Source organism: Anolis sagrei, chromosome 9 (assembly GCF_037176765.1).
Source record: "Anolis sagrei isolate rAnoSag1 chromosome 9, rAnoSag1.mat, whole genome shotgun sequence".
NCBI lineage: Eukaryota > Metazoa > Chordata > Lepidosauria > Squamata > Dactyloidae > Anolis > Anolis sagrei.
In genome coordinates, this window is record NC_090029.1 from 18,500,122 (window position 1) to 18,522,561 (window position 22,440).

Here is a 22,440-nt window from a genome sequence, read left to right on the forward strand (position 1 = left end):
ACATGGGCTCTTGTTTCTGATACAGAACTTATGTCATCCAGTAGTCGCCATCTGCTCACAAATATACTCGGTATACAAATATGGCAAATAAATAAATAAATAATTCTTGGCACTATAAGAGGGTTTCACGAGACCAGTCACTCTTGTTTCAATGGTGTAGTAACAGTGAGGACGCAGACCATATTTTAGTTCTTGCAGACCACTGATGGTCCACAGACCACAAGTTGGGAACCCCTTTGTATATATGCTGTAATCCGCTCTGGGACATAGGGCGGAATATAAAGTATTATTATTATGATTATTATTATTATAAGAAATATAGTATTTCTCTCTGGAAGGGTTGGGGCAAGAGATGCTGGAAGTAGGACCGGGAACCAGCTTTTCAGGCTATTTGAATGCATTTCTTAAATTGCAAGACACCACTGAATGTAAGACGTACCCTAATTTCATTATCACCAATAACAATACATAAGATACGCCTGCAATTCTAAGATGCATCTCATTTTTAGAGAGATTTATATAGGGGGAAAGGTGCACCTTACTAGTCTCTGGAGCAGCACAACGGAAGCTTGCTCTATCTCAGTGGTTTCCAATCTTTTTTTGACCAGTGACCACTTTGACCAGGGACCACTCTCTAACATTAGTACCAAAAGAGTTACGAATCAGTTTTTGGTCAACTTTAGATTTGATTTGATTATTTGGGGTGCTGATTCAGAAAATTGTATTGGATAGACCACATCAGCTCTAGTTTCTGATACAGAACATGTGCCATCCAGTAGTCGCCATCTACTTGCCCACAGAAAACCATATTTAATAAGCCTTGGCACTATAAGAGGGTTTCACAAGACACTTCATCAATTTCTGGATACATCCCAATTTTCTAGTATCCTTGAATTGTGGTGCCCAGGACCAGACATGTTTTTCCAGGTGGGATTGACCAAAGTAGAATAGAGCAATGCTGGTATTTTTTATTTTGATCTGGACACACCATTGTCCTGTTGATGAGGCCAAGAATTACATTGGCTTTTTTAGCTGCTGCACCAACATAGTTGATTCAATCTTTACCTATTGGTCTACTAAGACCCCTAGATCCTTTTCACATGTTCTGCCTTCAGCTCATTAATAAGTGAATCCACCAAGTATTTCAGGAACGAATGCACACAAAGAGCCACTCAACAAATAAGGAAAATAAATACCATTGTTCACAATTCAGGTGGACATCTTACAGTTAAATCCAGTCTTAAGAAATCACTTCTTTTTCTTTATTGGTTAATAATAATATTTGCTAATGGGGTTGGCAAAGCCAGTTGTACCACTAAAAAAATATTTTATGTACATTCCTTTACATTGCATATCCCGCCTACTGTTCTTTATGCTAATTTTTCTCAGCATTTGCAGGTGCAAGCTAATAATGTAGATAGGCATTTGATTCTTGAGTTTTCCTAATCTGCCAAACTGATTTTGTTAAATAAGACATCCTTTGGAAAAGAACAACATGTGAGTGTTAAGAACGGTTGCATTCTAAAGCAGCTGCCGGATGCCTGTTTTCCTCCTCGCTTCTGTTCCATCTTGCTGCCTTGCAGATCTGAACAGACGCAACTCTCATTAGTCCAACCAGTGACCATCCGGAGCTGGTGGGGTTTGTAGTCCAAAATACCCAACTTAGGACAAGATGAAATGTAGAAATGTAGAATTCTGTCTGCCAGAAACTGTTGTGTGGCATTCCTAGAACAAGATCTGAACGTCACTATAAGGCCATCTCCAAGCATTTCAGTTTGGGAAAAGAGGCTTTGTATCATCATATGGTGACAGTTGGTAGCTCCCTTGTCAGTGGGACCACAAATCCATTCCAGGTTTTAGTCTGAACTTTAAAGGAGTTATCTGAGATTCCTTTGATTGGTTGGGCAGAGCTTTAAAGGAGCTCCCTGTGTTTGCTCCTTTACAGTTCAGAAGAAAATCCAGAGTGGACTCATTACTCTTGCTGGAAGGAACTGTTGCCACCAATGATGCATGCATTTCCAAATAGTCTGGCATCTTCATAGAGCTGCTAGTAGTGTCGGAGATGGCAGCTGGGAGCTTATTGGGCTTTTTGAGGAATTCTAACCAAGGGCATGCCATTCCCTCGGATCAGAGCTCTGCGGCTTTGGCTCGGCCTTCGTACGCCTATCCTCTCTCGAAGAGGACTTGCTGGATACCGGCTGGGCACGTTCCGCAGAGCCTGGAACAAGTTTTGCTGTTGCGCGTCTCTTTCTTGGCAGTTAAATGTCAGTGCGACACCGAGGTTGCTCTTCATGATCCTTGAGGAGCTGTCCGAGGTGCCATCGAAACATCTGCCCAAAGCTATTTCCTTGGCTGTCCTCGGGTCCTGATCTGTAACGGTGTAGATACCATAGTTGTGGCCCAGCGGGTCAAGAGGAGCCAACATGGTATATTGGCTGGAGTCATTATTAACGGCAACAGGAAGGTGGTTGACTAGGTATTCGTGCAACATGCTGTTAACGCTCTCTCTGTAGCAGCTTCCCTGTGGGATGATTTTCACAAGGGTTCGATCGATACGTTCCTGGTCATATAACATGCCGCTGCACTTGAATTCGAGGCACGCGGCTGAAAGGTTGGGGTAGTCCAGGTCTCGGATGCTCCGCACGTCTCTGATGCCATAGAGCCTTCCAACAGTCCGGGGGTGAGTGCCGCCCATGTTGCGGGATCGTATGTTGACCTCCAGAGGCCCGTTGATTTTCACCTTAATGTAACATGCTCTAAACTCCACTGGCCGGGGCCACCAAGCCAGGTAGTCCTCTATCCAATTGACGGGGTCATCTTCGTTGAATGGAACCGTGTTATAGTCGTAGCGGTCCCCCTCTACCCTGTAAAACCTGAAATGAGCAGCCGTGTAGGGAGCCGCTTCACATTCTTGCAGTTTTTCATAGGGGTAAATGGGCCCGTTGCTCTCTTCGGCAGCATTAGGGGAGGGCTTGGCCACGCTGATCCTGAAAGCAGTCTTCTTCACATTACGATCCAAGTGATCTGTCCGCTGATACCTGAGCTTGCTGAGGTAGGGCTGTGGGACTCCGATGGCAAACGGATTAAGCCTTGGCGAGGAAGGGACAGCCTCAAGTTCCTCTCCCCCAAGACTTGCCATGATGTAGGCACTGTAGGCATCCGGGTTTTGGTCGTCACAGAAAGCCGGCACACAAACTCCATTGGAGCTGGTGACCCCACTGTCAAAGCGGCCCCACGCTCTAGGGTTAGTAGAATATCCTGGTGTGGGTTCCAGATTGATGACTGAAACCACAACTCCCGTCACTTGCTCGCTGGGGAGGTACCTCTCGCTCCTGTAAGTACGCACCTTGATGTAACACCGCCGGCTCTCAGGAACATCCAGGTTGAAAAGCCGCCTTTCCCTGATCTCCATGTTGCCGACCAGAAATGTCCGTTCCTCCCGTTTGCTGCGCCGGCTCCGGTCAAGCTGGAAGTTCCCTTCTTCCTCCCAAAGGCCTGTCTGTGGGTTGAGAGACCAAAGCTTCATGCCTTCCAGGTGTTCTGGCATCCGAACTTGGGAGGAATCCAGGTGGACTTTGACTTTTCCTGCATTGAGAGACTCTGTGGCCGCTTCGTCAGTGAAATCCATGGAAAACATGCCATAAGTCCGCAGTGGGAGCATGTCGCCTTCATCGTCCACAAAATTCAAGTCACTTTGTGCCATGGCTGCATTGGAGACGTTCCTTGGATCCAGGAAAGTCACGCTGGCTTTGACTTTCCCTGTGTAGGGGTCTCCATTCTGTCTGTAAAATGTATTGGGAGGGATTTCCAGTTTTCCCATGGGATCATCTCCCTCCATGTCCCCCAAGGAGATCATACTAGTCTCATTGGAGTCTAAAGTGATGGGAGGCTTCTTCCGTAACATCTTGACCTCATGGAAGACGGACCCACCATTCTTGTTGAAAGGCAACACTTTGGTGGTGTTCACAAATTTGTGCAAGCGATCCACAAACGTGAGCACTAGTCTCTCGGTGTTCGGTGGCACTTGAACTGAGAAGGTCCCCTTGTAACCTGTCATGCCGACCCGGTGGTTCCCCATGAAAATGTGGCCAAACCTCATGGGCTCATCTGTGTCCGAAGCCACAGCTCTCCCTCGAACCACGACTTTGGCCTCAGTGCATTTCTGACAACCGCACTCCACCGTCACTTTGATGGGAAGGGTGTATCCGGCACACGACAGCTCTCGCATCTCCATTTTGGTGGCCCCACAGCAGTTGGCGACGGCATCCTTGCAGCGGAGGCTTTTGTCTAATGCTCCAGCACATGTCTTGGGTGGACAATTCCCAACGTCATAGGAGAAGGAGTTGGTTGAGTTCTGGAAGCAGTCATGGGGAAGCTGAATAAAATGACTCTCAGGCATTGGGTTGCAGGGAGCTTCATTCTTTCCTGTTGAGAAAGATTTTTGACATTGGTTTGGTGGACAATGATTCATTTAGGGGCATAAGAAGAAAGATTAATAGAATCATAGAGTTGAAGGAGACCTCATGGGCCATCCAGTCCAACCCCTTGCCAAGAAGCAGGAAAATTGCATTCAAAGCACCCCTGACAGATGGCCATGCAGCTTCTGTTTAAAAAACTCCAGAGAAGGGGCTATTATATAGCTAGACAAGCTAGGTTAGTGCAGGTTGAACATCCCTTATCCATAATTCCCAAATACTTTCATGGGTGGCTGAGATATAGTGACATCTTTCATTTCTAATGGTTCAATGTGATTATTATTATTATTATTATTATTATTATTATTGGAGCCCCCAGTGGCACAGTGGGATAAACCCCTATGCCGGCAGGACTGAAGACCGACAGGTCACAGGTTCGAATCCGGGGAGAGGTGGATGAGCTCCCTCTATCAGCTCCAGCTCCTCATACGGGGACATGAGAGAAGCCTCCCACAAGGATGATAAAAACATCAAATCATCCGGGTGTCCCCTGGGCAACGTCCTTACAGACGGCCAATTCTCTCACAACAGAAGCGACTTGCAGTTTCTCAAGTTGCTCCTGACACGACAAAAAAAAATATTATTATTATTATTATTATTATTATTATTATTATTATTATTATTATTTCTTATCCTCCTCTCTTCAAGGTGGGTTACAAAACACCTACCATTGTGTATAAATTGACCTTTCCCCAAAACATCCTTACCTATAATGGAAAGAGTGGCCACTTGTGACTTTACAGAGCCTGCCTCGTTGCTGGTCTTGCACAAATATTGCCCAGAATGGTCCGCCTTCAAGTTCTTGAGCAGTAGGTTGTTCTTGTATTTGTACAGCATTGGGTCCAGAAGGGTTTCATTGTGGAACCTATACACATTTCAGGACAGAAAATCATCAAGGCTCAGTGTCAAAGCTATCTTGTTTCTTTGGAACACTTCCTCACCATTTTGTGTTTTCCTGGTCTCCTGTCTCTGGTTTTAGCTTAGTAAAAACTCATCCCTTAATCCGACCATGCTCAAAAACTATAGACTGGTGTCAATTTTGCTATTTATTAGTAAAATTCTGGAATGGGTGGTGGCCAACAACGCCAGGAGTCCTTGGATGAAGCGGATTTTCCTGACCCATTTCAATCTGGCTTCAGGCCGGGTCATGGAACAGAAACGGCTTTGGTCGCCTTGCTGGATGATCTACGTGGAGAACTAGATAAGGGGAATGTGACTTGTTTGGATCTCCTGGACCTTTCAGTGGCTTTCAATACCATTAGCCATGGTATCCTTTTGGAGTGACTAATGGGTATGGGGCTGAGAGGTGCTGTTTTGCAGTGGTTCCAGTCCTTTCTCTCAGATTGCAGCCAAAAACTAGTGTTGGGGAAGTCCTGCTCAAACCCATGGCAATTAGACTGTGGGTCCCACAGGGCTCATCACTTTCGCCAGTGTTATTTAACATCTACATGAAACCACTGGGAGAGAGTTTTGGAGATCAGTATCATCTGTGTGCAGATGCTACCCAACTCTGCTCTTGTCAGTTCTTAAGTACAGCGCTCGGTTTATGGTAATAATATTTTGTTTTTCTATCCAGGATGTCCAGTTTGGCTTGCACCCAGTTAATTATGCTTTCCGTGATGTGTACTACAGGTACAGCCAACATATTGATTGCCTTTATTGTTTTTCTTCCATTGAGCTTTGATCTCAAGATTTTTCTGACCCTTCTAATTGTTGTTGTTGTTATTGCTATTTTGAAACATGGGTGGTTGAATTCATGGGTGCAGAATCTGCGGATATGGAAGGCAAACTGTAATCAATGTTTAATACAGCTATAATTGCTGCTTTGCCACCAATGTAATGGCAATATTTTGTCATTTATTTTTCAGCATGGTCAGTATTAGAGGCAAAACCAGCATATGTCTTTTATGACCTTCTCTTAATATCTTACCAAAAATATCGACTGGGAACTGGGTCTCCAACAGCATTGCAGCAGAACGAAACACTTTGCCCCTCTCTTCTCGCCTTGCTTTCTGGATGGGTCACCATATATGGTTTTTCTAAAGTTGAAGGAGAGAGAACTTCAATATTAATTTATTGTCTCCTGTGTTCAATTTCAAGAGTTGCAAAGGATAGGTCTCAAGGAAAACATCTGTGACTCCGTGTAATGTCATACGGCAGGTAGACCTTGGTAATGTCACAAGGTTCGATATGATATATGAGCCATCATCTACAGTTGTAGAGTTTGCCATTCAAATGGAAAACATTGCATCTAATAAATGGGGGAAATATATGTGTGATCGATAAAAAACATGTTTTAAAAAGTCATTCCAATCTTTGGTCCGCCCCCTCCCCCCCGGTCAAAAAGTCACAACAACAATCTTCTTTAATGCCTATATGACACACAATAACCCACATAACAGATTTATACTATTACTTACTTGCCTTAGTCCTCTTTGCAGATTCAATAATTTTATTTATTATGATTAGACTGACTTTTAATGGTGGGCTGCTGCAGCCCTTGTTGGGCTTTCTGATGCTGAGCACTGCATTCTGGGAAATGTAGTTTAGGGCAGGGCCTTTTACATTCTCTGCCACAGGGGGGCTCACCTTCCCAAACTACATTTCCCATAATACTGTGTTCTCAGTCTCCTGCTCTAGCTGACCTTCCTTATGGCAACCAGCAGAAAGGTCTTAATTTAAACACAGCAGACTGGGCGACTTGGAAGGCGTTGAAAAGACTGCGCTCTGGCACCACAAGATGCAGAGCCAATCTCAACAAATGGGGCTACAAAGTGGAGAAGAGCAAACCACTGACCACCTGCTGCAATGCACCCTGAGCCCTGCCACATGCACAATGGAGGACCTTCTTGCGGCAACACCAGAGGCACTCCAAGTGGCCAGATACTGGTCAAAAGACATTTAATCAACTACCAAGTTTGCAAAATTTGTAGGTTTTTTTTTATCTGTTTGTTTGTTTTGTTCTGTTAGAAATGTAACACAATGGTCTGGTTGCTGATGACACGATAAATAAATAAGTGGCCTTTTGGCCAAAGTTGCTTAATGCTTATATTGAAAATTAAACAGACTTTGGGAGGCATCCAAATGATACACAATCTTAACAAAAATGATTGGTGAGTATTTCGATTCTAAAATTTCCCCCTTTCTTGCATCTTTCTAATATCAATTTGAATGCATACATTTGATGTGTCTTACAATTCAATTTTTGCACACCCCTAATATATATACTTTGATAGTGTCTTCCTGCATAGCAGGATGGGGTTGGACTAGATGGCTCAGGTGGTCTCTTCCAACGTTATGATTGTATGCCCATCTTTCAAGACGGTGCTCTCACCCTGAGATTCTTCCCCTGTGGACTAGAGAATAAGGGCTACCAGCAAAAACTAGATCTGTTCTCATTTTCCCTTACAAGGAAAGGATCTTATGAGTGTTCAGGGGCGGCTCAACCCATTACGCAAAGTAAGCATTTGCAGTATAGTTGATTTTGCCCAGGGGTGCTCTTGAAGTGCTCTTGGGGGAAAATAGACCTTGACATATGCGAGTTGTAGTTACTGGGATGTATAGTTCACCTACAATTAAAGAGCATTATGAACTCCACCAATGATGGAATTGAACCAAATATGGCACACAGAGCTCCCACGACGAACAGAAAATATATAACAGTGATTGGTTGGGGGGGGGGGGGGGCAAAATACTGTTTGCTTACCATTGAAAATTACCTAGGGCCACCTCTGAGAGTGTTTTAGGTATGAGGTAACAGATCTCACCCCCCTCTGAAGCTGAAGATATCTGAATCCGAATCTCTCTTTACCTGCTCTTTTCAAGTGAACCTGGACCAAAGAGGAACGTCCAGGATTCGCCGGCACCGTAACCAAAGCGGTCCTGTATCTTGGCTTTTTAATCTCCAAGGTTGTTTTCCCATCAGGACAGATGCCAGGAATGTGAAACGCTCCATTGTCATCCGTTATGGTTAGCAACTTGGTTGCTTTGGCCTGTAAGTAGATGGAGGCAGCGACCGCAGGGGCCCCGTCCGGAAGGGAGACCTTTCCTCGCAGCAGATTCTCCTCGCACATGCAAGCATCGCACTCCGCGTTCACACGACCCATGGAACAAGTCAGGTTGCACACTTCGACAGGGAGGAGAAAATGCATTTGAATACACATTATTATGTTTTTCCTCTGGAACCACTACGATTTATGGAATCAATGGGACTTGCATGAGAGTTGATGTTACATTCAGCTATTGGTGTCAGAAGAAGGTGACCCTTCAATGTTGCTAGACTGTAGAGAACTGAAGTCCCAAACATCTCGAAGATTGGGTGATTTCTACTCTAAGTTTAAATGATAATATTTAAAGACCTCTCTTTCACCCTCTTCCTCTCCTCCCGTGCTCCCTCTATCAATAATAATAATAATAATAATAATCTATATAAATAAAAATGTAATGTTCGTTTGTGGTATTCACAGAACTCAAAAACCACTGGGGCAATTGGCACCAAATTTGGACATGATACACCTAACAACCCAATGTATGTCCTTCATTAAAAAAAAATTGATTTTGTCATTTGGGAGTTGTAGTTGCTGGGATTTATAGTTCACCTACAATCAAAGAGCATTCTGAACTCCACCAATGATGGAATTAAACCAAACTTGGCACACAGTTCTCCCATGACCAACAGAAAATACTGGAAGGGTTTGGTGGACATTGACCTTGAGTTTGGGTGTTGTAGTTCACCTACATCCAGAGATCACTGTGGACTCAAACAATGATGGATCTAGACCAAACTCTACACGAATACTCAATGTGCCCAAATGTGAACACGTGTGGAGTTTGGGGAAAATAGAATCTTGACATTCGGGAGTTGTAGTTGCTGGGAATTATAGTTCACCTACAATCACAGAGCATTCTGAACAAGTTTGGTTCAGTTCCATCGTTGGTGGGGTTCAGAATGTTCTTTGATTGTAGGTGAACTATAAATCCCAGCAACTACAACTCCCAAATGACAAAATCAATTTTTGAGTGAAGGACATACATTGGGTTGTTAGGTGTCTTGTGTCCAAATTTGGTGTCAATTTGTCCAGTGGTTTTTGAGTTCTGTTAATCCCACAAACGAATATTACATTTTTATTTATATAGATGTAAAACGATATTTGTGCCTGGGTTATAAATGTCATTTCGTAATTGGTTATATCATAAAAATATGGAAAAGGTTTATTAAACTGCTATCTACCTATGCATCTATTATCTATCTATCTGAACTTTTTTTCAAATTTTGTTACATAGTGTTATCTATGCATCTATTATCTGTCCATCTATCTATGCATCTATTATCTATCTATCTACCTACCTAATTTAGATCTAATCTATCTGCCAAAAGTGTCACTCACTTGGTTTAACACTACAACTTACAAAATGAAGCCTTCATTAAAATACAGTTTCAAAACCAATCAATTAAAGCCAAGAAAATAAACTCATAAAATTGTGGTTGCAATGTCCAGACCATTCGTTCACAAGCAAGTGCCTTCCAGATGTTTTGCGGCTACAGCCAAGCAAGTATTACAACATTTCAGCCTAGTCAAGAAAAGCCTAATCATGAAAAAGAAACACGAGAGTGAGATCCTCCATATTTTTGGCTGTCTTGCTAACTAGAAAACATTGTTTTCCCCACACACTCCAAAATGACATGGATATCCCTGTGATCTAGCCACAGAGCCTGCTTTGAGTATATAGTCATATTTTGTGCACAATTGCAAGTGCACAGAAAAGGACATTAAGGCAATAGGTCCTTAAAGTTGCTACAGATTAGGGCTAGTGTTAGGTAGGGTTAGAATTAGCATTAGAGTTAGATAGGATTAGGGTTAAAATTAGATAGGTTTAGATTAAGAGTTGTGGTTACAGTTAGATAGTTAGAGTTAGGGTAAGACATAGGGTTAGAGTTAGATACAATTAGTGTTAGAGTTAGCATTACATAGAGTTAGCATTAGATAGGGTTAGGATTGGAATTAGGTAAGGTTAGGGTAAGTTAAGGTTAGAGTTAGATACAGTTAGGGATAGTTAGGGTTAGAATTAGATACAATTAGGGTTATATAGGGTTAGGGTAAGAGTTAGATAGGGTTAGAGTTAGATAGGTACAGTTAGAGTTAGAGTAAGAGTTAGATGGGGTTAGTGTTAGATACAATTAGAGTTAGATAGGGTAAGGGTTAGAGTTCGATAGGGTTAGAGTTAGATACAATTAGAGTTAGATAGGGTAAGAGTTAGAGTTAAATAGGGTTAAAATTAGATACAATTAGGGTTATATAGGGTTAGGGTAAGAGTTAGATAGGGTTAGAGTTAGAGTAAGAGTTAGATAGGGTTTGTGTTAGATACAATTAGAGTTAGATAGGGTAAGGTTTAGAGTTAGATAGGGTTAGAGTTAGATAAAATTAGAGTTAGATAGTTAGGGTAAGAGTTAGGGTTAGAGGCAGAGTTGGATAGAGTTAGATAGGGTTAGAGATGAAGTTATGGATAAGGCACCTGAGCAAGGTGATCCCAGGCAGCGCCTCCCTTCTTCGCTCACTTCTTCACAGCGTGGGTCCAAAAGGCTTTCAGCTAAGCAAGTCCTGGTCCGGGTCTGGATGCCAGTTTGATCACACTTTGCAGAGCACTCACTCCACTTTGACCATGAAGACCACAGGGTTTTTGAATCCTGAGGTAAGGAATCTGGAAACAGCAATTATCTGCAAGTATTATCAAATCAACAGGAACCTTGCATCATTTTCTCTCTCTTTCCAATAATTTTTAGAACGGGCTCTTCTCCAATATCGGAAGCAATGCCCTTTATTTCTCATGGCTTGGGGCATGCTACAACATAGCTGAGACACATAATCATTATATAAAATACACATATTAAAACTTATTTCTACATATGTTAAAGCACACGGAACAAAGATTAAAATATAGTGAACACAAGACGTGAGTGATTAAAATTGGCCGGGTTTTAATCTCCAAAATGGTTTTCCCATCAGGGCAGATGCCAGGAATGTGAAATGTTCTGTTGTCATCTGTTCCCCCACCATCAGCCTTCATAAAAGAACACTACACTCTCTGTATTGTTGAAGGCTTTCATGGCCGGAATCACTGGGTTGTTGTAGGTTTTTTCGGGCTATATGGCCATGTTCTAGAGGCATTCTCTCCTGACGTTTCGCCTGCATCTATGGCAAGCATCCTCAGACCTCACTACCTCTGAGGATGCTTGCCATAGATGCAGGCGAAACATCAGGAGAAATGCCTCTAGAACATGGCCATATAGCCCAAAAAAACCTACAACAACCCACTACACTCTCTTCTCTCTTCTTTGGACAGAAAGTGCTGTTGGAAGGTCCTATCAGCAAACGGAAATCCTTACCTGCTGGACACAGGAAGCGCACCGCATAATTCAAGCAGGTCTGCCCTTCCGGCTGCTCCTTGTTTAGGCACCAGAACCCCTCCTGGGTACTGAAGTGGACCACTTGGCCTGTGTTGGCTGCAGGGATCCAGTCAGTTGTCCGGACTTCAATGCGGAGGGGACTTGGGCAGAGCCTCTCCCGGTAGTAGAAACGGATGGCATCCAGGCGCTCATAGTCCCCACTGCCTCCGGGGTGGTCAATGTTGAACCACGTGGTCCATGTTCCGTGGTCTGAGCAACAAAGAAGGAGTACTGACATCTCTTCCAAATGTATTGTCGAAGGCTTTCATGGCTGGAATCATTAGGTTCTTGTGGGGTTTTTTCGGGCTATAGGGCCATGTTCTAGAGGCATTTCTCCTGATGTTTCGCCTGCATCTATGGCAAGCATCCTCAGAGGCGAAACGTCAGGAGAAATGCCTCTAGAATATGGCCCTATAGCCCGAAAAAACGCACAAGAACCTAGTCTCTCCCAAATGTTGGGTACCCTTTGTATCAGTGATGAAGAACTTTATTTACAGTTGCAAGACTGCAAAAAGGGGGTATTCTGCCTGACATAAAAAGGGAAAACCACCAAGAAGGCCATGACTTGGTTCCTACAAACCATGTTAATGAAGATCCTCTCCTTAGAACCTCAGTGCCTGGAGAGGCTCAAACAGGGTGCATTTGCACTGTGAAATGAATGCAGTTTGACACCACTTTAACTGCCTTAGTGCCTTGACTCAATGCTATGGATTCATTGATGTAGTTGTTAGGGGTGTGCAATTTTTTCGTTAGTTGTCGTAAGTCATATCCGATTTGTTGAATTCTTACTTACGATTCGATATCCGACATGGCCTGCGCCAAAAACTTAAGAATCAAAACTTAAGAATCAAACATTACATCAATTTAACACAATTTAGCCTTTTGTAGATTTGTAGAAAACAACAATGAATCATTTTTAAACCTAATCAGCAAAGAACCAACTGGGAAGGATAATATACCTCCTTCTGGGCAAATGATTGTGGTCGTCATCTGTTCCAGCTGGAATGAAATAAACAAGTCGGTGGCTTTCCTTTAACTTGGTGAGATTTATTTGGGAAAATAGGGGAACATTCTTTCTGGGTGCTTATTGTCTCGCCAGGTGTCCGGATCCTCTTTTTGGGTCTGGCCGGCCTCTGTCTCGGCAGGGCCTCCTAAATTCGTGCTCGACATCATTGTTGCCTTTTGAACGCATGGTATGGTTCAGGTCCACAAATATGGGTTTTTATCTATGGAATGTTTCCCTGTCTCCCAGCTCTGTGCAGTGTTCTAGATAGAGGCACAAACTGCACTTCCATGCTCTCTTTCCAGTTTTCCAGCCAAAACAGTGAAGCTGCATTTCTTTTGGCCACAGCCGGCATCTGCGTTGGGCAGCAGCAAGTCTAAACATGTTTTCCATTAGGGAAGAAGGCCATGGTTGGATCTGTTTTAAATTAAGTCATTTATGTATATTTGTTTCTTTTAAGGGAACAGAGGAGTGCAATACATCCTCCTTTCTTAAAACAAACTGCCCAAGATGGGACATGACTTACTGTCTGAACCACGTTTGGCAGAAAGGCTGTAAGGTCTCTCTCCAGGCTGGATCCTGCGGACCGATTGCTTTAAAATTGGCTCACCTTTGGGAGGAAAAAACAAAGTTAAATTAGCTGGAAAAAAATATATCCCAGTGATAATGATAGCGTCATCTATTTCCCACAACAACATACCCTTTGGCATTTCACAGACAAAATTGAAGGATGTATCTATACTGTAGAAGTAATGCAGTTAGGAAGAACGTTCAGCAGTGGAATCTGCTGCCTTGGAGTCCAGTGGAGTCTCCTTCTCTGGAGGTTTTAAGCGAAGGCTGGATGGCCATCTGCCTTACTTACTTACTTAGGCAATCCCTTGTTGTCTGAGTAGGATAGTCTTCCAGGATCAGTGTGTTGGTGGGTCCATAGGTGACTGTGGAGCCCTATCCTTGATCTGCATCTTCTCCCGCAGTGAGGGCATTGGTTTCCAGGTGGAAGGCAGTCCCAGTCAGGGTTGGCTTGACGCACCTTCCTCTTGGCACGTTTCTCTCTTTTGCCCTCCATCCTCTTCAAATTCTACAGCAGTGCTGGTGACAGCTGACCTCGAGCTGGAGTGTTCAAGGACCAGGGCTTCCCAGTTCTCCGTGTCTATGCCAGAGTTTTTAAGGTTGGCTTTGAGCCCATCTTTAAATCTCTTTTTTTGTCCACCAACATTCTGTTTTCCATTCTTGAGTTCGGAGTAAAGCAACTGCTTTGGGAGATGGTGGTCAGGCATCTGGACAGCGTGGCCGGTCCAGCGGAGTTGATGGTGGAGGACCATCGCTTCAATGCTGGTGGTCTTTGCTTCTTCCAGCATGCTGACATTTGTACACTTGTCTTCCCAAGAGATTTGTAGGATTTTCCAGAGGCAATTCAGATGGAATCGTTCCAGGAGTTGCATGTGACGTCTGTAGACAGTCCACGTCTCTCAGGCATAAAGCAGGGTTGGGAGGACAATAGCTTTTTAAATAGCACCTTGGTATCCCTGTGGATGTCCCGGTCCTCAAACACTCTCTGTTTCATTTGGAAAAAGCTGCACTCACAGAGCTCAGGCGGTGTTTATTTCAGTGTCAATGTTGACTTTTGTGGAGAGGTGACTGCCAAGGAAACAGAAATGATCACCATTTTCTAATGTCACACCATTAAGCTGTATTTCTGGCATTGGAGAGGGATTGGCTGGTGACTGCTGCTTTGATTGGGTGTTCATACATGGCAGAAGAGGGTTGGGCTGGATGGCCTTTGAGGATCTCTTCCAACTCTAGGATTTTATACCAGCAAACACACCAATGGCTTGGAGAAAGGCACTCCGCTTTATTGTGGGAACTCCATTCTGAGCGAGGAAAGTTACTCAGGGTGATGATCTATCTTGACTACTTCTTAGAAGGTTGAGACAGGAGTAATGGAAAGTAGAAGAAGTGGAGAAAACATCTCTAAGAAGATCAGAAGGCTCAGGAAGCACGAAGAGAGGTCATTTCAAGTCAAGCTATCTGTTATTCCTTTCTACTCTTCAGTGCTAAGTGTTGTTGCATTTCCATCAGTTTGGTCATTCTTAGACATGAGCTCTTCTGCAACTGTCTTGGCCAAAGTTTTATTTGAATTATGGGCCAACCCCATAATCATGTCCTACAGCAACAGAGCCTTGTTCTTGTTGTTGTTGTTGTTGTTGTTGTTGTTGTTGTTATCATTATCATCATGACTTATGCCATCCCAAGTTGGCTCCCATTCTCTAACATGGGACATCTGCTGATGCAAAGGAGAGTTGGATGCGTGCTACAATCTGGCGAACAGCAAGACTTTATTGCGCCTCTCTCACATCCTTTTGCGCGAAGACAAGACATGATGTCATTTTAATATCAAACTTCAAAGGCAGGCAGCCGATGAAAGAAAGGCAAAAGTGCGTTGGGGGAATCTAGAAGGTAGGCAAGTAAAATAAGTCAATACAGCCGCTATTTGGCATTTACTGCACTGCTTTGGCCAATCCTCAGGTTTCTGGGCCACAGGGTTCTTGGTGCTGATCCCCTGCACTATTCGAGGTATATATTTTTATTTTTAGCCTTTGAAATCAAAGCAATGGAAAATTTTAAGCCGCCTAAGGCAAACTGCTGAACCACAATCTTGGCAACCCTCCTGCTGGTCTTACTACAACTATGGGATTAGTTTGTTCGGGAATATTCTCATTTTGCTTGCATCCGTTTAATGTTTCTGTTTGTCCTGTTTGAGTTGTGTTTCTGTTTTTGCCTCTGCTAAACGCTTCTAATCTCTTTTGGAAACTTATTTGCTAAAGACATAACAATTCACTCTAGAACAAACCTTTTTATTGTAGCAGATGCACCTTGAGAACATACCGCAAGTCGCTTCTGGTGAGATAGAATTGTGAGATGTTACCCAGGGGACAACCAAATGTATTTCCATCCTGTGGGAGGCTTCTCTCACGTCTCCCCAAGCTAGAGCTGACAGACAGGAGTTCACCCCATCTCACAGATTCAAACCAGCAACCTTCAGGTTATCAACCCACCCTTCAGGTCAGCAGTCAAGCCAGCACAAGGGTTTAACCCATTGCACCACCACAGCTCTTAGAACGAGCCTTTATGGACCAGCTAAGTCCAAACGTGATATTTACACTTTTCTGTGCATGTTTAGCACTCACTGGAAAGCTTCGCCTTTTGTTTTTTTCATTAATTGCTGGATTAAACCCCATTTTACACAAAGCTAAGTGCGAAATGAATCCAAAGGCTTGAAATGTTTGTTTCATTCTAATCATAAGCAAAATCTGTTACAGTAAGTCTTAACAGGATCAAGTATGTGTGTGTTAAAGAAAACCTTATGCTGTTAATTATTATGTAGAGCTACTAGTGTATGTCAACTAGTAAGTTTGGACCATACCTGGTGGGGTATAACTGTATGGTTTTTAGAATACAGTTCAGCTTTTGCTCTGAGAAGCCTTTGCTCGGTCATTTTGCTCAACCATTTCTACTGCTCTCTCGTTTGGATCAAGATGAAGAAGCCTTATTCTGTATTGCTTACAAAGACTATGTAAGTTTGTTGCACTGTTTGTAATATTGTAAGTTTATGTTTTAACTCTGCTGATAAAAGTAAAGTTTTTCCGTTTTTTTCCTCTTGCCTGCGTGCAATGTTATTGTATCTTCTGCATTGGATTTGACTGAAATACGCTTAGCGCAAAAAAAAAATCATCATCCAGTCAGGAAACTCCTAGTAACTATTTTTGCAGTCACAAACTAAGAAAAGTTGTGTGTGCAACTATACCAGGCATGGCCAAACTCTGGCCCTCCAGGTGTTTTGGGCTTCAACTCCCATAATTCCTGTCCTCAGGCACTTTCCTTTTCCCACTCAGCTGCTTAAGCTGAGGGTGGAAACAGAGCTCTCCAAGGTACTGAACTGATCTGAGGTTCAATACCTTGGATAGCATCATTCAGGTCTCCAATACAAGTCTAGCTCAACATTATAGAATTGGTTCAGTTTGACCCCACTTGAACTGCCATGGCTCCAAGCTATGGAATCATGAGTGCTGTAGTTTTACAATGTCTTTAATCTTTTTGTGTGTGTGTTTAATAGGTATTTTGTGGAAGTATGTTTTAATATGTGTATTTTAAAGAATGTTTTTAGATGAATGTGTGTTTTAGCAATGTTGTAACCCACCTCGAGCCATCAGGAGAGGCCAGCAATAAATAAATAAATAAATAATTCTGCTGATGCCTCACAAAGCTACAGTTCCCAGAATTCCATATTTCCTTTGGACGAGGAAGCAGAAAGCACCTCTAGAATTCTACTTTTACTGCCAAGGCTCCATCTGATGGAGTCTTGGGGTTCAGAATTTCAGGAGGACTCTTAAGAGACCACCAGTGTCCACCTGGCAATGAACTCCAGGATTTACTAGATCTTCCAAGGCAACTCTGTCAGCCTTGAGTTGTTCTAGAAGACCTGGATACTCATAGAGAGATGTTCTCCTTAGAGGTCTCTAACTCAATGGATATGTTCCTTAATGTTGCCTTGGAAGACCTCAAAATCCTTTGGGTATCTCAATCTCTTCCAACATGACTCTGTCAATGGAGTTTGACCACTGAGTCAAACTGGAAGACCTAGAGATTCCTAAGAAGAACATATTGATTGGATCTGGATATAATTAAACCTGCCAATGTGGAGGGCCAAGAATCATTTGCCTTCCCTTGAGTTATCATCATATTTTGTCCTTTCCCTGAAAGTGGGACTCAAGGAGGCTGCAGTAATCCTTCGAGAATCTCTTCCCCAGCCTTCTTATAAGACACTTTGTCAATGTGAAATGCATGTCTTCCAAATATATATATATAGCTGCCAGTCTGCTACTGGGCACAATTCAAAGTGCTGGCTTTAGCCTATAAAGCCCTAAACGGCTCCGGCCCAGCTTACCTGTCCAAACGAATCTCCCCTTATGAACCATGTAGGACTTTAATATCATCTGGGGAGGCCCTGCTCTAGGTCCCGCCTCCGTTTTAGATGTGTATGGTGAGAACGAGAGACAGAACTTTCTCAGTGGTGGCTCCTCAGCTTGGGAACACCCTTCCTAGGGATATTAGATTGCCCCTCTCCCTCTAAACATTTCGCAAAAAGGTTAAAACCTGGGTTTTTGAGTAGACATTTGCAAATGCAATGTAACAGGCAATGATAGACCACGGAACGAAAGGATTTATGTTTTAATTGACTTTTTATGAACCAATATTTTATATGCTAATGTTTTAAATTGTATTTTATATGTTGGGGGGGGGCATCGAATTGTGCTGAATGTAAACTGCCATGAGTCGCCTTCGGGCTGAGAAAGGCAGTATATAAATATGGTAAATAAATAAAATAAAATATCATCATGCTCTGGTTTCTTTAAATCTTTTGCCTTTCCAAATATATTATCATTATTAAAGATGCTCACCAAAGATGCAGGACATTTTGAGAAAAAGCAAAGTGGCGAGACACCATGGCTGTATCAGACCCATTCTTTTCTCCCAGGCAGGACGGATCCTAGTTAGACGAAATGCATCTAGGCCTTTATCTTTTTTTCCTTGCAGTCTCTTCCACAAACAGCCTGGAAATGGAAAAGAAAGGGAGAGGGATATGTTTCCATCAATCTGGTCTGGATTCCCAATGGGAAACAACAACAAAAAACACACCCTTGGTTTTTCTCTTCTCTTGGTTAGTATATATACCGGGGCAGTCTGACATTGCAAGGAGGGTCTGCCCTAAAAGGCTTTTTGGCCAAGGACGAAGCAGACAAGAGGATTTGCAACCTGGCTGCCTATCCCTGTTCTGTTTTACGGGGAAATTGGGTGGCTGTTTTTCTCCAAACTCCTGGCGTGGCTCCATTCATCAAACATCCATGGGGAAGACGCACTGAGCGGAGGCTGCATCCTCGAGCCCGTCTGCTGATCCGCTTAACCATCGCCCCTCAATCTATTCTGCAGATGACGGTCCTGGAGGCCCCTTCAGAGAAGCATTAAACGCCTCCGGATTGAGCCGGGAGGGACCAATAAGGCCAAGAAGGCTTCAGCTTGGCCATCCTGTAACTTAATCTGTTCCTACTCAGCAAAACTGGACATTTTCTGGAACAGATGCTGAGAAAGTCATGCAAATACAGAATTCTTGCCATAAGCAATGGTTTTCGCAATCAGACAGAAATGTAGCCTGTAGGGTGTGCAATTTTATCAATATCTAACCCAGGTATAACTGAGTACTTAAGCCAGCATTTCTCAACCTGGGGGTCAGGACCTCTGGGGGGGGGGGTTGTAAGGGGGTGTCAGAGGGGTCACCAAAGACCATAAGAAAACACAGTGTCTTCTGTTGGCCATGGGAGTTCTGTGTGGGAAGTTTGGCCAATTCTATTGTTGGTAGGGTTCAGAATGCTCTGATTGTAACCACACTATAAATCCCAGCAACTACAACTCCCAAATGTCTGGGTCTATTTTCTCCAAACTCCACCAGTGTTCACATTTCAGCATATTGAGGATTGGTGCCAAGTTTGGTCCAGATCCATCATTGTTTGAATCCACAGTACTCTCTGGATGTAGATGAACTACAACTCCAAAACTCAAGGTCAATGCCCACCAAAACCTTCCAGTATTTTCTCTTGGTCAGGGGAGTTCTGTGTGTCAAGTTTAGTTCAATTCCATTGTTGTTGGAGTTCAGAATACTCTTTGATTGTAGGTGAACTATAAATCCCAGCAACTACAACTCCCAAATGACAAAATCAACCCCCGCTCCCAAAGCCCACCAATATTAAAATTTGGGCATATCGGGTATTTGTGCCAAATCTGATCCTATTAATGAAAATACATCCTGCATATCAGATATTTACCTTACGAATAATAATAGTAGCAAAATTAAAGTTATGAAGTAGCAACAAAAATAAATATATAGTTGGGGGTCACCACAACATGAGAAACTGTATTAAGGGGTCACGGCATTAGGAAGGTTGCGATACACTGACTTAAGCATATATATATATATATATATATATATATATATATATATATACAGGCCCGTAGCCAGGATTTCGTTTCGGGGGGGGCTAAAAAATTTTTCAGGGGGGATTTCGGGGGGGGGGGGCTGAGTTTCGGGGGGGGGGCTGAATCTGAGTGAAAGAGGGTCTACCCTAGCAAACCTTTTGTATCATTACCCCAATACCCCCATGCATATGGGATATATTGAGTATGGTGATCAGATCATGATATGAATAAACATAACAGTTTAAATAATGCACCAATAAGGCCTTTTCGCGAACCACCATGAAAATTTCGGGGGGGGCTGAAGCCCCCCGAGCCCCCCCCCCTGGCTACATGCCTGTATATATATATATATATGTATGTATAGGGATGGCTCCTAGATGGCTTGTTGGATCTGGGCCAAATATGCCACACAAACCCACCATGACAAACTTCAACGGCTGGTGCAATTTAATGAGAATTGATCTGGGATGATGGGAATTTTAACTCACCCACATCCAGAGAGCACTGTGAAGGCAACCGATGATGGAGCTAAACAATAACTACTTCTAAAAAATAGCAGTACGTAAATATACATCCATGCATATAGCAGGACTTAGGTTAGAGGCACAGGACCTCATGTTTATATTTATATCCACAGGATCTAGAAACTTTCAATTTTAAAAGTTCCTGAGAAGCTAAATTCTAAGTTCTCAAGAAGTTACATACTAACAAAACTAAATTATGCACACATTTTCAAAATGGAAGAGGAGATACACTACAGAAAAGCTGACCAGACAGATAGAAAGGTAACCATTTTTTTTCTTGGTTCATTTTCCCCAACTTTGTTTATCTATTTCATTGGAATGCATCTCCTTGAAATCAATGCAATGTAACATTCTCAAAGGTAAGATCACAAGATCTACAGTGTATAATTAATGCAGTTTGACATCACTTTAACTATGGCCAACTGCTACGGCGAGGCACCAAAAGACTTGGTAAAAGGATATAAAACTTTATACCTGCCCTATCCTTTAATTTAAATATTCCGTATTGTAAAATCACAACTTCTTCCACTATTGTCTTTGCCAACGAAGGCTGATGGGTGTTGCAGTCAAACCATTGAACTGAAACCGATGGAACTTCAGGTGCTTCCTTCCTAGTTTCTTGATCTTTATGTCGCAGATAATATAACAACCATCCCATGCCAAATGTGTTTAAACATGAGTTAAGGATGGTGAAGCTTGGATTTTGTCGCATTTGGTAATGATCAGGAAAGTTGGGAATGCGGAAAGTAATGGAAGTGGAGACTTACCTAACTCTTCTCTTCTTTGCGCCGTTCCCCACACCCTTGTCCAAAAGGCACTCCTTCTGAACGTTCCCAAACTGCGGGGGCCTTTCCTTATATCCCTCGGTTGGAGAGCTTATGTGTATGTGTGTGTGTGTGGCATTGAGCCACACAGATGGAAAACCTGCTCCAGCAGCAAGGAAACCAGAGCTCTCCGGACTCTCTGGAAAAGGAGGGAGCGCAAATTGAAAGTTGTCTCTAGAGTCAGGGAAAGGCTAACACAGCCAGCAAGGAAAGAGGCAGTGCCCTAAAAGAGACGGCCAAACAGAAATGTACAGAAACATACATAGATATATTGCACTGAGCTTATTTTGACAGCCAATGTCTGAATGGCTGAGATTTGCAGAGTCTGAATGTCGCTGAATGCACATCTAATCATCAGGGATGTTCAGGTGTGTTGTCAAAAACCCCACGGAGTGAACCCCAGAATCTGCAACTTTATAGGAAACCATTGAGAACCTGTGATCATATTTTTCCCCAGTTTCAAGCTACCCTTCATTGAACCTATCTAGAATGTTGTATAAGCACTATACACACCCCACCCTTCAGGGAATGTCCAAACATAATTCTTTCACAATGACCTGAGAAGACAACCAGAACACAGGCTTAGGAAGAGCCACAGAGTTTTTCCTGACGCTAATTAGTTCCATTGCTGGGAATGTTTGCTCATCATTATTGCTAGGTCAGATCCCCTCTCTGGGTTCTTCATTGAATTTACTAACACCCTGAGCACCCTTTTGTTTCCCTGGTTGGCACCCATTGTATAGACCAGTGGTTTTGAACCTGGGGTCCCCAGATGTTTTTGGCCTATAACTCTCAGAAATCCCAGCCAGTTTACCAGCTGTTAAGATTTCTGGGAGTTGAAGGCCAAAAATATCTGGAGACCCCAGGTTCAGAACCACTGGTATAGACCAAAACAGAGACATCAAAACCCATTTCAACCCATTATCTCTTGCCCCATTGCGCCTTCCTCCTGGGCAAAATAATAAACACAAGTCTTCAAATATACCAATGACAATTTATTAAATTTGCCTCCAAACTCGAAGACCAATCGGCAACTACAACAGACAGCACATCCCAGGCAACCACCAATCAAACACTCAGAGTTGTGGAAGTCCTTTGTTTCAAACTGTCAAGGCCTAATAATTATTTCTGTATGTTTGGA

General features: G+C 43.0%; 1 protein-coding gene across 1 annotated transcript; it reads right to left on the reverse strand.

Annotated features, from left to right (window-relative positions):
• Window positions 1-939: 939 nt before the first annotated feature.
• CILP (cartilage intermediate layer protein) lies at window positions 940-21,441 on the reverse strand. The gene is made up of 9 exons (XM_060755616.2): window positions 21,243-21,441; window positions 18,382-18,534; window positions 13,449-13,532; window positions 11,860-12,129; window positions 10,989-11,174; window positions 8,287-8,601; window positions 6,406-6,514; window positions 5,183-5,340; window positions 940-4,425 (listed from the first exon to the last, which is right to left on the reverse strand). Exons 2-9 carry the CDS (start codon window positions 18,443-18,445, stop codon window positions 2,078-2,080), a joined length of 3,534 nt encoding a protein of 1,177 aa, XP_060611599.2. The 5' UTR covers window positions 18,446-18,534; window positions 21,243-21,441; the 3' UTR covers window positions 940-2,077.
• Between the last annotated feature and the right edge of the window lie 999 nt (window positions 21,442-22,440).

What these genes read in the sequence shown, in the direction of transcription:
- CILP (XM_060755616.2), bottom strand. Translation starts at nt 18,445, where the DNA reads ATGGGTCTGATACAGCCATGGTGTCTCGCCACTTTGCTTTTTCTCAAA. An exon ending in TGCCAAACGTGGTTCAGACA is followed by an intron (nt 12,130 to 13,448) that starts GTAAGTCATGTC and finishes TTTGTTGCTCAG; the next exon opens with ACCACGGAACATGGACCACG. An exon ending in GGCCACTCTTTCCATTATAG is followed by an intron (nt 4,426 to 5,182) that starts GTAAGGATGTTT and finishes CTTTCTCAACAG; the next exon opens with GAAAGAATGAAGCTCCCTGC.